The following is a 14,267-nucleotide window of genomic DNA, read 5'->3' on the forward strand; positions in this document are numbered from 1 at the left end:
ATGAATTTCTTAGAATTCCACCGATAGTTGGATAATAGTTCAGGTAATCATAGGTTGTAAAAATTGCATTCTTCTATGGATACCTTGGTAATTCAAAAATCCAGATAACTCTCATTACCAACTCTATAATTTATACAAAATTGGTATCATGGTGGTTGATGCACAATCAATAACTACTGAAACGAGGATGTAGTCTGAATTGAAGGCTTTAATCAACAAGATGTTTCCCCAGCAGCTCGAGTACAGAAAGAGGCCGGCTGCTGGGGAACACGGGTTCTTATACCCCGCCTCACTGGGCGGAGCTACCTTACATTCTGACCAATGAAATGCAAACACTTGGGCCAATGAGCAGTGAGCCTTCTCCACCAATGGTAGCTCACGCTCCCAGGTACCGTAGTACCTCTAGTCATAATACCACAGTGGTATTTCCTCTGTGTTGCCGCAGCATGTTTGGAATCATGTCAAAATGTATTTAATGATCTCATTTTTAATCCTCTTTTTCCAGCCATGAAGTCAGAATATCTCAAAATAGGAAAGGCTTTCTCAGATTTCTCAGCATCTTTTGTGAAAAGCACCTATCAAGGTAAAGTACATTGTTAGGCTTTGCTCTGCCTTATGTTATTAGTAAACACAACGGTTTTAATACATTATTTAGAAATATAAGATTTAACCTTCTGTATCTCATATTGGAACATTAGCCATAGTAAAAAGCCAGCAATACACGTCCATTTACTAATAAGTAGCTAACTTGCCGGGGAACCTTGGATGTTTTGACCTTGATCTCCGTGTCTTTCAAGCTACTGGCAGGATTCTAGAAAACATCAGCTTTTGTACCTCTTTTATAACACACTTATTTTGGTTATAGTGCCATGGTTACATTATATCTTATGTGCCATTCTCTTGTTTGAAAATGACTAAAATTAGTCTGCTCCACTTCTGCAGTGATTTTTCCAATACCGTAAAGAGGTATCCCTACTCCAACCGTTCAAACTCGCCTTATCCGCGTCCAGAGACGCAATGATCTCCGAACCGGACTGGTCACAGGAGTAAGCACCACATTAAGCAACCAGCACACATTCGCAGACAGCTTCCACCCCTTTACGAACCCCCTCTGATCTTCCCCTATTGCCTCCGGGAGGTACGACTCTATTCTTAAAGCCAACACCTTGGCTAACAATATTGTATTCAACATTCAACAGGGAGATTAGATGGTATGACCTACACTCAGTGGGGTCTTTATTCTTTTTCAAAAGTAGCGAGATGAACGCCTGCCCCAATGTTCCCAGGGGAGCGCCCTGCACCAAGGAATCTCTAAACATGCCAAACAGCAATGGACCCAATTGATCCATGCACTTCCTATAGAACTCCATCGGGAACCCATCAGGTCCTGGCACCTTCCCTGACTGCATCTACTTCAATGCTCCATGAATCTCCTCCAAACAAAGTGGGTCCCCAATTCCTCCTGCAGTTCCTTCCTCACCTTGGGAAAAGCCAGACCTCCAAAAACTTCACTATCCCTCCTCCACCTTTCGGTGACTCCGACCAATATAGCCTCTCATACAAAGCCTTGAACACCCAATTCATCTTCCCTGGATCGGAGAACAACTTATCCTCCCGGTCCCTAATTTGAACGATCTCCCTATCTGCCTCCTGCCACATTAATTGATGTGACAAGAGCCGACTCGCCTTCTCCCCTTGTTTGTAAACTGCCCCTTTTTCCCAGTTCCATTGCCGCACCACTTTGTCCGTTGACATTAAGTTGAACTGCATTTGCAGTTCCTTCCTGTACACCAACAATTCAGGGGTTTGATCCCTCACATATCTAAGATCTACGTTTAAAATCTTATCCACCAATTTCTGTTGTTCGTCCCTGGCTTCCACGTCTGCCCTAACTGTTATAACTTCTCCCCTGATCACCGCTTTCAATGCCTCCCACAGAATCGAGGGTGAAACTCCCAATTATCATCATTTGCAATGTATTCCTGTACGGCCCTCAAAATCTTCATACAAACCACCAAATCTAACAACAGCCCAACATTTAACGGCCAACCCCTGCAGAGGTCATGGCCTACTCCCAGCGCCAGGTCCACCCAATGTGGGGCGTGATCCGAGATAACTACTGCCGAATATTTGGCCAATCTGATCCCGGCCAGCAGAGTTCGACTCATAAGGAAGTAAACGATCCGCAAATACACTTTGTGCACCGTGGAGAAAAATGAGAACTCCTTCTTCCCGGGTGCGTGAACCTCTACAGATCTGCCCGTTCACCTCCTCCATAAGCGCAGACAATGGTCTCATCATTCCAACTGATGTCAACGATCTCCGCCTTCATCAATCCGCCTTCGGGTCCAGCACACAATTCATATCACCCCCCCCCCGGCCAATAAACCGGTGAGTAACCACACCCGGGACTGCAGCCACCCACCGCTTTAAGAACCACACATCATCCCAATTGGGCTGTATACATTTACCAGTACCACTGGTTTTCCCCTCCAGGATTCCCAAAATATTATAGTTTTTACAATTGACACAGCTCAGTTTATACAGAAAGAGAAAAAAGCCACGAGCATATATGGACTTCAGTAAGGCCTTTGACAAGCTCCCTCATGGCAGATTGGTACAAAAGGTGAAGGCACACGGGATCAGAGGTGAGCTGGCAAGATGGATACAGAACTGGCTAGGTCACAGAAGGCAGAGAGTAGCAATGGAAGGGTGCTTTTCTGACTGGAGGGCTGCGACTAGTGGTGTTCCGCAGGGATCAGTGCTGGGACCTTTGCTGTTCATAGTATATATAAATGATTTGGCGGAAAACGTAACTGGTCTGATTAGTAAGTTTGCAGACGACACAAAGGTTGGTGGAATTGCGGATAGTGATGAGGACTGTCAGAGGATACAGCAGGGTTTAGATCATTTGGAGACTTGGGCTGCGAGATGGCAGATGGAGTTTAATCCGGACAAATGTGAGGTTATGCATTTTGGAAGGTCTAATGCAGGTAGGGAATATACAGTGAATGGTAGAACCCTCAGGAGTATTGACAGTCAGAGAGATCTTGGTGTACAGGTCCACAGGTCACTGAAAGGGGCAACACAGGTGGAGAAGGTAGTCAAGAAGGCATACAACATGCTTGCCTTCATTGGCTGGGGCATTGAGTATAAAAATTCGCAAGTTATGTTGCAGCTGTATAGAACATTAGTTAGGCCACACTTGGAGTATAGTGTTCAATTCTGGTCATCACACTACCAGAAGGATGTGGAGGCTTTAGAGAGGGTGCAGAAGAGATTTACCAGGATGTTGCCTGGTATGGAGGGTATTAGCTCTGAGGAGAGGTTGAATAAACTTGGTTTGTTCTCACTGGAACGAAGGAGGGTGAGAGGTTGATGTGTTGGGCAGGCAGGGTCTATGTGGACTGCGTTTGATGCAGTGTTGAGAGAGACAGGCTTCCAAAACTTGATGAGATGCAACACGATTTTATTTAACATCTAACTATATTGCATGCTTAACTGTGGGTTGACACTATGCTGACTTGACTGGAGACCTGAGGCTAGCCTGACCAGTCTAACTGACTACTACATGGTGTTTGTACTAGCTGCTGCTCACGACCTCTGACTGTCTCAGATGCTTGGTCCCGAGAGAGCGGGAAAACTGGTGCCCTCTGGCTTTATAGTGGTCGTCTCCTGTCTGGTGATTGGCTGCTCTGTTCTGTGTGTTCACTGGTTATCCTATGTGTCTATCACTGCCTGTCTGCACTCCATTGTATACATGGATGTATATTATGACATCTCCCCTTTTTGTTTCTAAAAAAATGTGTTCAGGTCAATAAATAATGAATATGTGTACAGGAACTGGACTATATACAGAACATGCTAATTTATATACATGGGAATGTGTCTAGTGCAGATAGAGGGCAAATAACACATGAGAAAAACAATATGTACAGATGTAAAAACGATGAGATAACAAGGTAATGCAACAGTCAGTCTATAAATTTAGTCTCTGGCGGGCGACGAATTCTGATTGACCGAATGAGCATTTTGCTCTGTTGAGTCAGAGGCCATGCTCGTGGATTCTGTGGAACACCCGCTTGAGGCGATCGATGTGTTCTTGAGGAGTTGTGGACCAGATTATGACATCGTCGACGTACACTTGCACTCCCTCGATGCCCTCCATCATTTGTTCCATTATGCGGTGGAATACCTCTGAGGCAGAGATGATGCCAAAGGGCATTTGGTTGTAGCAGTAGCGACCAAACGGGGTATTGAATGTGCACAGCTTGCGGCTGGATGCATCCAGCTGTATTTGCCAGAACCCCTTGGAGGCGTCCAGCTTCGTGAAGAATTTGGCATGAGCCATCTCGCTGGTTAATTCTTCTCGTTTAGGTAGTGGGTAGTGTTCCCTCATGATGTTGCGGTTAAAATCTTTGGGGTCGATACAGATTCGAAGTTCCCCCGACGGCTTCTTGACAACCATGGAGCTAACCCAGTCCGTGGGTTCCGTGACCTTTGAAATAACGCCCTGGTCCTGGAGGTCTTGCAGCTGCTGCTTGAGACGGTCCTTGAGGGGTGCCGGCACCCAACGCGGTGCGTGAACCACAGGGGTGGCATTTGGCTTCAGTGGGATTTTGTATCGGTATGGGAGTATGCCCATACCTTCGAACACACTATGGTATTGTGCTATGATGTCATCGAGTTGAGCCTGGAAGTTATAATCTGGTGAGGCTGTTGCCTGTGTGGATGACATGGTGTGAACCCGCTGCACAAGGTTCAGGAGTTTGCAAGCCCGAGCAGGGAAGCTCTGTCGGTTCCTACGATTTCAAATCGCAGCGTCGCTTTCGATGACCTATTGGACACTGCAAGCTGGCATGAGCCACTGTCAGCAATGGCATTGCCATTTTAGTCGAGGAGCTGGCAGGCCGATGGAAGAATGCTTGGTCTGACGCGGATGGTGTCGAGGTCAGATTTTGAAATGAAGTTTGCTGAAGCGCCGGTGTCCAGCTTGAAACAGTAAGCCTCGTTAACAGTAAGGGTAGCACACCACTCGTCGTCTGGATCAACGCTCAACTTGACAAATACATGAATAGGATGGGAATAGAGGGATACGGACCCTGAAAGTGGAGAAGATTTTAGTTTAGACGGGCAGCATGGTCGGCACAAGCTTGGAGGCCAAAGGGCCTGTTCCTGTGCTGTACTTTTCTTTGTTCTTTTTCTCGTCAAGGTTTCCAGTGTGACACGCACGGCCGGATCCTCTGCCATTTTGTTCTTTTATCGGGTTCCCTGTCTGGGATTTCGGCCTTCTGATGGGCTTTGGGGGGCACCTCAGTTAGCCACCAACTTCCCTTGACCCACTGCGGAGTCCACCTTGTGTCAGGGCCATAAGAGGGCAAACTTGCACCAAATCCCGCTCTGGGGGGTCAGTGCATAATGGTGGGGGGGGGGGGGGGGGGCAAGGGAAGGAGGGTGGAGACTCTGGGGGTATCACCGGTTTGCACCCTCCCGCTGGCACGGGCCGTTTAACTCACTACCCTCCTGTGATGAATGTTATCAGTAGCTGCTGTAACGGTACCTTACCTTTAATGCATTGGCCCTTTAAGACCGGGCTTGGAACCCTGGGGGACTCCGCCTCTGGCTCTGCCCCCAGGAAACGGTATATAAGATGAGGCTCACTCGGCAGCATGTGATGAGCACACTTCTCGGCTGCTGTTCTGTTCTCAGATGATTAAAGCCCTTGAATTACCTATCTTCTCTCCTGTGTCGTAATTGAGGGTATCTCACCTCCCCAGCAGGGGATTGGAATATCAGAATGGGGAATACCGTTTTATAGCCATGCTCCATTCTCTGCCCGATCGGGAAACCCGATACAAGAGGCAGGCAATGGGGAATCCACCCCAAGGTGTCATCTTCTGTTTTAACCATTCCTTCAACCTGATTTAAAAACAAACACCGAGTCATATTTTGGCCATTAGGATAGCTTCAGCTCAAACCCCAGAACGGGGAAAACCTCAAACATGGCAAGGAAACTCAGTCACTATATGGAGCAGATGGGAGCAGTGGACCCCTGGAGATTCGCCCACCCGGGGGAGAAAGAATTCTCTTTCTTCTCCCCAGTACACAATGTGTACACCAGAATTGACTTCTTTGTGGTGGGGAAAACGGTGCTTCCAGAGATAGACAAGGTGGAATATTCCGCAATTGTGATATCAGACCACGCCCCACACTACATGGACGTGCGGCTGGAGACGGGAAGGGCCCAGCGCCCCACATGGAGGCTGGACGGTGCCTTACTAGCTGACAAGGCCTTCAGCGAAAGGATAGCGCGGGCCATAGCGGAATACACGGAGAACAACCAAAACGGGGAGGTCTCATCCTCCACGTTCTGGGAAGCGCTTAAGGCCGTACTAAGAGGGGAAATCATTGCCTTCAAAGCTCAAAGAGATAGGGAGGAAAGGGTGGCTAGGCAGAAGCTGGTCGACTCCATACTGGAGGTAGACCGTAAATACTCCGAGGCCCCGACCGTAGAGCTCCTGGCGGAGAGAAAAGAATTACAAAGGAACTTTGACCTGCTCTCCACCAGGAAAGCAGTATACCAACTCCGCCAGGCACGCGGGGCCCTGTACGAACACGGAGACAAAGCCAGCCGCCTGTTGGCACACCAGCTGAGAAAGCAGGCAGCCAGCAGGGAAATTGCGCAAATCAGAGGTACCAGAGGCACGTGGGAAACAGAACCAGAGAGGATTAACGAAACCTTCAAGGCCTTCTACCAAGAGCTATACACCTCGGAGCCCCCAACGGGGAAGGCTGGGATGAACCGGTTTCTTGATGGACTGGACATACCAGTCGTGGGAGAGGGCAGAAAACGGGATCTGGAAGCACGACTAGCACTGGGAGAGATCATGGAGAGCATTAGCTCCATGCAGACGGGGAAGGCGCCGGGACCGGACGGATTCCCGGCGGACTTCTACAAAATATTCGCGACAGCGCTGGCCCCGCACCTGCGGGAGATGTTCACAGACTCGCTAGCTAGGGGCACACTGCCACCCACGTTAGGACAGGCCTCAATCTCGCTGATACCTAAGAAAGACAAAGACCCAACGGAATGTGGGTCATACAGACCCATATCTCTGCTGAACGCAGACGCCAAAATACTGGCCAAAATCCTAGCCAAAAGGCTAGAAGACTGTGTACCTGAGGTGGTCACAGAGGACCAGACGGGCTTCGTCAAAGGTAGACAGCTTACCGCGAACATCAGGTGCCTGCTGAACGTGATAATGACCCCCTCCGGGGAGAGAACACAAGAGGTGATCGTCTCCCTGGACGCAGAAAAGGCCTTCAACAGAGTCGAATGGAAATACCTCATAGAGGTACTGGAGCGGTTCGGGTTTGGAACAGGGTTCACCGCTTGGGTAAAGCTCCTATACAACGCTCCCATGGCGAGTGTACGGACCAACAATACCAACTCCCAATACTTCCAGCTGCACAGGGGCACCAGACAAGGATGCCCACTGTCCCCGCTGCTGTTCGCACTAGCAATCGAACCGCTAGCAATCTCGCTCAGGGCAGCAAAAAATTGGAGGGGGATCCGAAGGGGAGGTAGAGAGCACAGAGTCTCACTCTATGCGGATGATCTGCTCCTCTATATCTCGGACCCACAAAGCAGCATGGACGGAATCATAGCGCTCCTGAAAGAGTTTGGAGCCTTCTCGGGCTACAAACTCAACATGAGCAAAAGTGAGATCTTCCCAGTACACCCGCAAGGGGGGGGGGGGGGGGGGGGGGGGGGGGGGCAGCACTAAAGGGCCTGCCGTTCAAACAAGCCCGAAATAAATTCCGCTACCTGGGGATCAAAATAGCCCATGACTGGAAAGGGATCCACAAATGGAACCTCACCAGCCTGACGGAGGAAGTTAAAAAGGACCTGCAAAGATGGAACACACTCCCGCTCTCCCTCGCGGGGAGAGTCCAGACGATCAAAATGAACGTACTGCCCAGGTTCCTTTTCCTGTTTAGATCCATTCCGATCTACATCCCCAAGACCTTTTTCAAAGCGCTGGACAAACATATCATGGCGTTCGTATGGGGGGGTAAAAATGCTAGGATCCCAAAGAAGGTCATACAAAAAACAAAATCCAGGGGGGGGCTTGCCCTCCCGAATCTACAATTCTACCACTGGGCGGCAACAGCCGAGCGAGTAAGGGGATGGATCCAGGAGCCAGAAGCCGAGTGGGTGCGTGCGGAGGAGGCCTCCTGCATGGGAACCTCCCTCCGGGCCCTCGCCACGGCAGCACTCCCATCCCCACCCAAAAAACACTCCACCAGCCCAGTGGTGACAGCCACCCTCCAATCCTGGAACCAACTGCGGCAGCAATTTGGCCTGTACAAAATGTCGGACAAGGCTCCCATCTGCAACAACCATAGGTTCAAACCAGCACTGACCGACGCCACCTTCAAAAGGTGGAGGCAGGACGGGGGGACACTGACAGTCAGGGACCTATACACGGACGACAGGATCGCAACACTGGACGAACTGACAGAGAAATTTCAGCTAGCTGGGGGGAACGAGCTACGGTACCTGCAGCTCAAAAACTTCCTACGAAAGGAGACAAGGACGTACCCACAACCGCCACGACAGACACTATTGGAAGACCTACTGGACGCAAGTATCCTAGAGAAAGGGAACTGTAGTGACATGTATGACCGACTGGTAGACAGGGACGACACCGTACTGGACGCAACAAGAAGGAAATGGGAGGACGACCTGGGGATGGAGATAGGGTGGGGACTCTGGAGCGAAGCACTGCATAGGGTCAACTCCACCTCCACGTGCGCAAGGCTCAGCCTGACGCAACTAAAAGTGGTACATAGAGCCCACTTAACGAGAAACCGTATGAGTAGGTTCTTCCCGGAGGTGGAGGACAAATGTGAGCGGTGCCAGAGAGGCCCGGCCAACCACGCCCACATGTTCTGGTCTTGCCCCAGACTTGTGGAGTACTGGACAGCCTTCTTCGAGGCTATGTCCAAAGTGGTGGGGGTGAGGGTGGAGCCATGCCCGATAGTGGCGGTCTTCGGGGTTTCAGACCAGCCAGATCTATTCCTGGGGAGGAGGGCGGACGCCCTTGCCTTTGCCTCCCTGATTGCCCGCCGTAGAATCCTGTTTGGCTGGCGGTCAGCAGCACCACCCAGAGCTGCAGACTGGCTGTCCGACCTCTCGGAATCTCTCCAAATGAAGAAAATCAAATTCGCCATCCGAGGGTCGGACGACGGCTTCCACAGAACGTGGGAGCCATTCATGCAACTGTTCCGGGACCTGTTTGTGGCCAACGTACATGAGGAAGAATAGTCGGGTGGCCAAGAACCAGGGGAAAATGGGCGGGAATCGGGGGAAGGTAGCCGGGGGGAGGGGGGGGGGGGGGGGGGGCTACGGGCTCGGTATGGGGGTTTGATGGCAAGCCCAGGCCCAAAACCAAACTATAAATAAATGCCTATAAACATGTGCCTCAGCCATATTGGGGAATGTAAAATATGTATGCTGGCTAAAGGGGGCGGCCACAATTATTGTTATGAAGATGCTTACCTGTAAATATTCATGTAAAATTTTTGTGTTTTCCTTTTTTTTTCTCTCTCTCTAATAACTTGTAATTTGTCATATATAAAATATGAAAACTCAATAAAAAAACATTTATTAAAAAAAAGGATAGCTTCAGCTCAAGTCAAACAAGCTCTGTCATAAAACAATAACCGAAGTTTGTTTCTTCATAAACATCTGTTTTTCAAGTTTCCCAAACTATCTTGACTATTAATTGCCCAACAAGTTAAAACTAACCCACATAATTGTAAACTGTGGTTACAGAATAAAATCCATAGATATTTCAGATTCTATAAATTAGTAGAATTCTCAAAATCATACACCTGCAAAGCAAATCAATATGAACCCAGAGTTGGGAGGGAACTAACAGAGCAGATGATCCTACACCTCTTGGGATTGACACCAGATGGAATGCAGTTTGAAAAGGGTGTCAGATAATATTGATGAAATGTGCAGGATGTCCCTCAGAACACTGTATACATGCATGCATGTTTCTTCAGTTATAGTCCGTGACGCAATTGCAAACGTCAAAGAAGGCATAACTAGCAGCATATTGCAATGTAAAAGCGACTAAATTGGGGAGGCCGTTTCAAGCTGATTTTCAAAGTTTGTGGGATGGATCTTAGGGAATGTGTGTAAATCGAGGGATTGTGAATCTGGAATCCCATTTACTCTCTCATGACTTTTGTTTCAATTGATTTCAGTCGAACATGGAGGCACAGGGATTGGCAGCTCAAATGCGCACAATTCCAATACATTGTCCATATTTTATCAATGATAATCACTGCCTGATCCAACTGACTCCACACAGGCCATTTCTTTAAAGTAAGCAATTCAAGCCCTAACTTTCTTACCTGTTCCCACAGACCAGTGCAAATGAGTATTGGTGGCCATCTTGCATAGCCATTTAGCGTTGCCAGGAGAGACATAAATGCACATAAAGCTGCCAATGCTTTCTGAGCAATTAAAGTTTAAGTCATGTCCTCTACACCTGCATAGATCTACCTCATAGATCAGAGATTGAAGTTAAAAATGATATACAGCTGCAAGTATAAATGCAGCACTAAAGAACAGTACTACTGAACGCTACATTGCAGGCTTCATTGTCATATCAGCATAATACATATTAAACTTTTAAAAATTATTTTTCAAAAGGGAAAGGCTCCATTGGAAATGCGTTGTCATTTGTTGGAAAGACATATGATGATATCGGGAATCTTTATTTTGATCAGGTAAATTGGGATAATTGAATGTAATTATTTGAAAATATTTATTTGAGTTTTTATTGATTATTCATTGACTCATGTTCAACAATGCTGTTTTGTAAAATTATTGGTTTGATAGATATTTAATTGCAATGTAAGAAGTACCTGGTATGATTCTTGTTTGCCTTCTAGCCAAAGAAAGATGTCCACTGCTTGCTTGAGATCAGCAAAGAATACAAAGGGCTGCTGACCTGTTTTCCTGATATTATAAACCTCCTCAAGGTTAGTTACAGGTTGAAATTTTTCTTAATTCTGAAACTAATGCGCTCCAAGGGGAAAACAATACTTGTTGGTAGTTTAGGTAGTTATTGGATTATACTGTAAGTTGTGGTGTATATGTCGACCCAGTGTACAAGCCGACCCTAATTTCCTGGGCCCAAAAATTATGTTGTTTGCATTTACCCGGTGCATTAGTCAGCACCCATTTTCAGCTCTGACATGCTATACTCATATTAATATCCACCCTGAAATGTTTTTTACCCAACAAATGCATATTTCACTTACAAATGGGCACAAGGGATCAAGTGGACAAAATGGACAGTGTTGCAAAGATGCGCAGGAGGTTACGCCTAATCTTTGCCGATGACATTTCATAATGGACATGCACGCCCATGCCAGCGGTTCACTTCTATGCTCGGTACTCAAGGCGAACTCTGTTTTAGGAGGGATTTTTCCAGGCTTCAGAAGTCTACTTAAAAATATTTATGCCAGCCACTAATCTCAGCAGGGATCACTCGGCAAGAACCCTCAGAAGCCAAAGATTCCCGGGGTTGATTGTGCTACACAAATTCTGTGTGAGACTGAAGATGATACTAATGAACCTATTTCTCTCAAAAGAAAAGTAAGGCATAAGCTGTCCATTGTGCCTCATCCTATTCAAGGTCCTCATTAACGATATACTAAAAAGCATTACAAGGGACAGATTCAGAATTTATTTTACGGGCATTTTGAAAGAGTAACAGTTGGGAATTGAGTGCAGTCTACTCATTATCATAAGCAATAGGCTAATCAGTGGAACGTGGTGGGAAATACCTCCAGGTATAATACTGTGAGTTTGTTGCTCAAGACCGGACCTCAAATGGTACTGAATGGAAGATGCAAGGGACCTTAGAGCGCAAGAGGATGCCAACTTACCCCGGACACAGTCATTTAGGGTCACCATTGGAAGGGCCAAAGGACACATTAGTTTCTGTTTTCATTCTTCACTGATATTTTCACATTGAACCCTACTATACTTTGGCTGCTAGTTATAAAATGCCTCCCTACAAGTAGTCAATTCAATTATGTGTCACATTTCATTCCGCCAAATTAACTCAAGAAATGTTTATTTCCTAATCATGTACCAGCCATCAATAAGCAAATGTTGAGGAATTTATTGACAAATCAAGGAGTGGTGTATTCCTTGACTCGAAATACTTACACATTTATGAAGTGAGACAGGGTTCTTTGAGGCTTTTAAAGAAATCCTGAATTATCGATTTTGAAGAGAATGTTAACATATCAATTCTCTGAGGGAAAGTGGACAAATCCATCCACCACCTTCGATTGTAGGCAGCTGGGCAGTGGTACCGACAGTTCAGGACATTAGGAGGGAGGGCCATTGGACAGGATCCCCCCCCCCACCTCCCCCACACTCCGGTGGGATCCTCCGGTCCCGCTGTGGTCAATGGGGTTTTTCCATTGTTTGCACTCTCCACCTTTGGCAGGGGGTTGACATTGCCTGGACCAGAAGATCCCACTGGCAGGAACAGCCGGAAAATGTCAGCAGTTGTGACGGACGTTCTTTGGGGCAGTCCCCTCCCCATTTCCCGTGCATTCTTCCAAAGATGTGCAGGTTAGGTGGATTGGCCATGATAAATTGCCCTTGGTGCCAAAATTGCCCTTAGTGTTGGGTGGGGTTACTGGGTTATGGGGATAGGGTGGAGGTGTTGAACTTGGGTAGGGTGCTCTTTCCAAGAGCCGGTGCAAAATCGATGGGCCGAATGGCCTCCTTCTGCACTGTAATTTCTATGAAAAATCAGGTGGTTTTTGCCTGAAAAATCCAGGTCAGAATGTGTGTTCACCTTATGAACAAAAACTGAATGAAGCAAATGAAATACAGAACCCTCATAAATTGAGTCTTTCAAACAGAAATTGGTATTTAATTTCAAAATTAGCTTTGCTCTGCATTAAATGATGGTTATATTTTCGTGCTAGCTTATTTTCAACAAGCTTGCTCTCAAAATAACCTTTCTTGGTGACATCCATTTTCACTCCCTCCTTCGTAGTTGAAATTCGGCTAAACTATGCGATATCATTACTGAACATGTGGATAATGACCTCGATTTTTCATTCTCCTGCTAATAATTGCCATCTTAGCAGAACCCTATTACTTCACCCTAACGTTCTGTAATAGAATAGGTTGTCCAAATCAGTAATTTGTTTACATTCAATCACCAAGAATGTATTAAAATGGAACACATTACACGTCTTCATTTTGGATACTACTATCCACATTGGTTTTGTGAAAATTAAGTACCGATATTGAATCATAAATGAGCAGTAGGAGATTAACACTTGTTAGCACTGTGAAGATAACTCCTTGGGCACACAAATTATAAAAGGAAATCGTACACAGTTTATCGGTTTCTTTTGTAGCACAAAGTTTCACGTGCACCTCGTGACTACATTGCTTTAAAACACACTCGGGCCATTGCAACAGGGTCTGGCCATAAACAATGATCAGCACTACGTTGGCACAAATGATTCCTAATCCGATTTTTAGTTGGGAGACTTCTGAAGGAATCAGAAACGTGGCAGCCTTGAATACAGAAATAATGTGAGCTATTAAGTAAAAGCACATGGTTGAAAAGATTCCCTTCTCCTTAGAATCCCACAGCAGCAGTAGCAGAATGAAAGAAACAGTTAATTTAGTTCCATGTATGGATTTTGGTGTGATAACAATCAGTCCTTGTTGCAAAATCCAGTGTCTGTGGTGGTAATGGTCCATCCAGTACAATAAAGAAGCAAAGGATACACATGCAGTTGAGACGACTACAAGGTGAAAGTCAGATGGCCAAGTTGGAGTAGATTTAAAATAATGCTGGTCAAGTTGCAAAAGCATGCCCATCTCAATAGCACTGATAATTTGAACAACAGCCCCCGTAGTGAATGCCACAGCAAGACTAAAAATGCCCACTTCTGTGAAACGTGACAGATGACGACATTGTTCCTTACTAGCACCAGCCTCCAGGAAGAGAATAGTGCTGTTCATTGTAAGGCACGACACGGCACAGAAAAGACAGAGCGCTGTCCATTCAAAATCTACTGGATCTTTCAGAGTGATGAGGGAAAAACCTGCAAAACTGAACAGTAGTTCCAACCAGCGCAGCACAGGAATCCTCTTCCTCGAAACGCCCATATTTGATGCCAAATGGTTTAAACGA

The 14,267-nt window shown here is 46.7% G+C and overlaps 1 protein-coding gene across 1 annotated transcript in view; it reads left to right on the plus strand.

Annotated features, from left to right (window-relative positions):
- LOC119968692 (sorting nexin-9-like) overlaps positions 1-14,267 on the plus strand; it is a 120,786-nt gene that overhangs the window by 85,679 nt on the left and 20,840 nt on the right. Inside the window, exons 12-14 of the mRNA XM_038801288.1 lie at positions 506-583; positions 10,733-10,809; positions 10,975-11,064. Coding sequence (XP_038657216.1) covers positions 506-583; positions 10,733-10,809; positions 10,975-11,064 — 245 coding nt within the window. The remainder of the gene's footprint in view (positions 1-505; positions 584-10,732; positions 10,810-10,974; positions 11,065-14,267) is intronic.

The sequence above is a fragment of the Scyliorhinus canicula genome, chromosome 7 (genome assembly GCF_902713615.1).
Source record: "Scyliorhinus canicula chromosome 7, sScyCan1.1, whole genome shotgun sequence".
Taxonomy (NCBI): domain Eukaryota; kingdom Metazoa; phylum Chordata; class Chondrichthyes; order Carcharhiniformes; family Scyliorhinidae; genus Scyliorhinus; species Scyliorhinus canicula.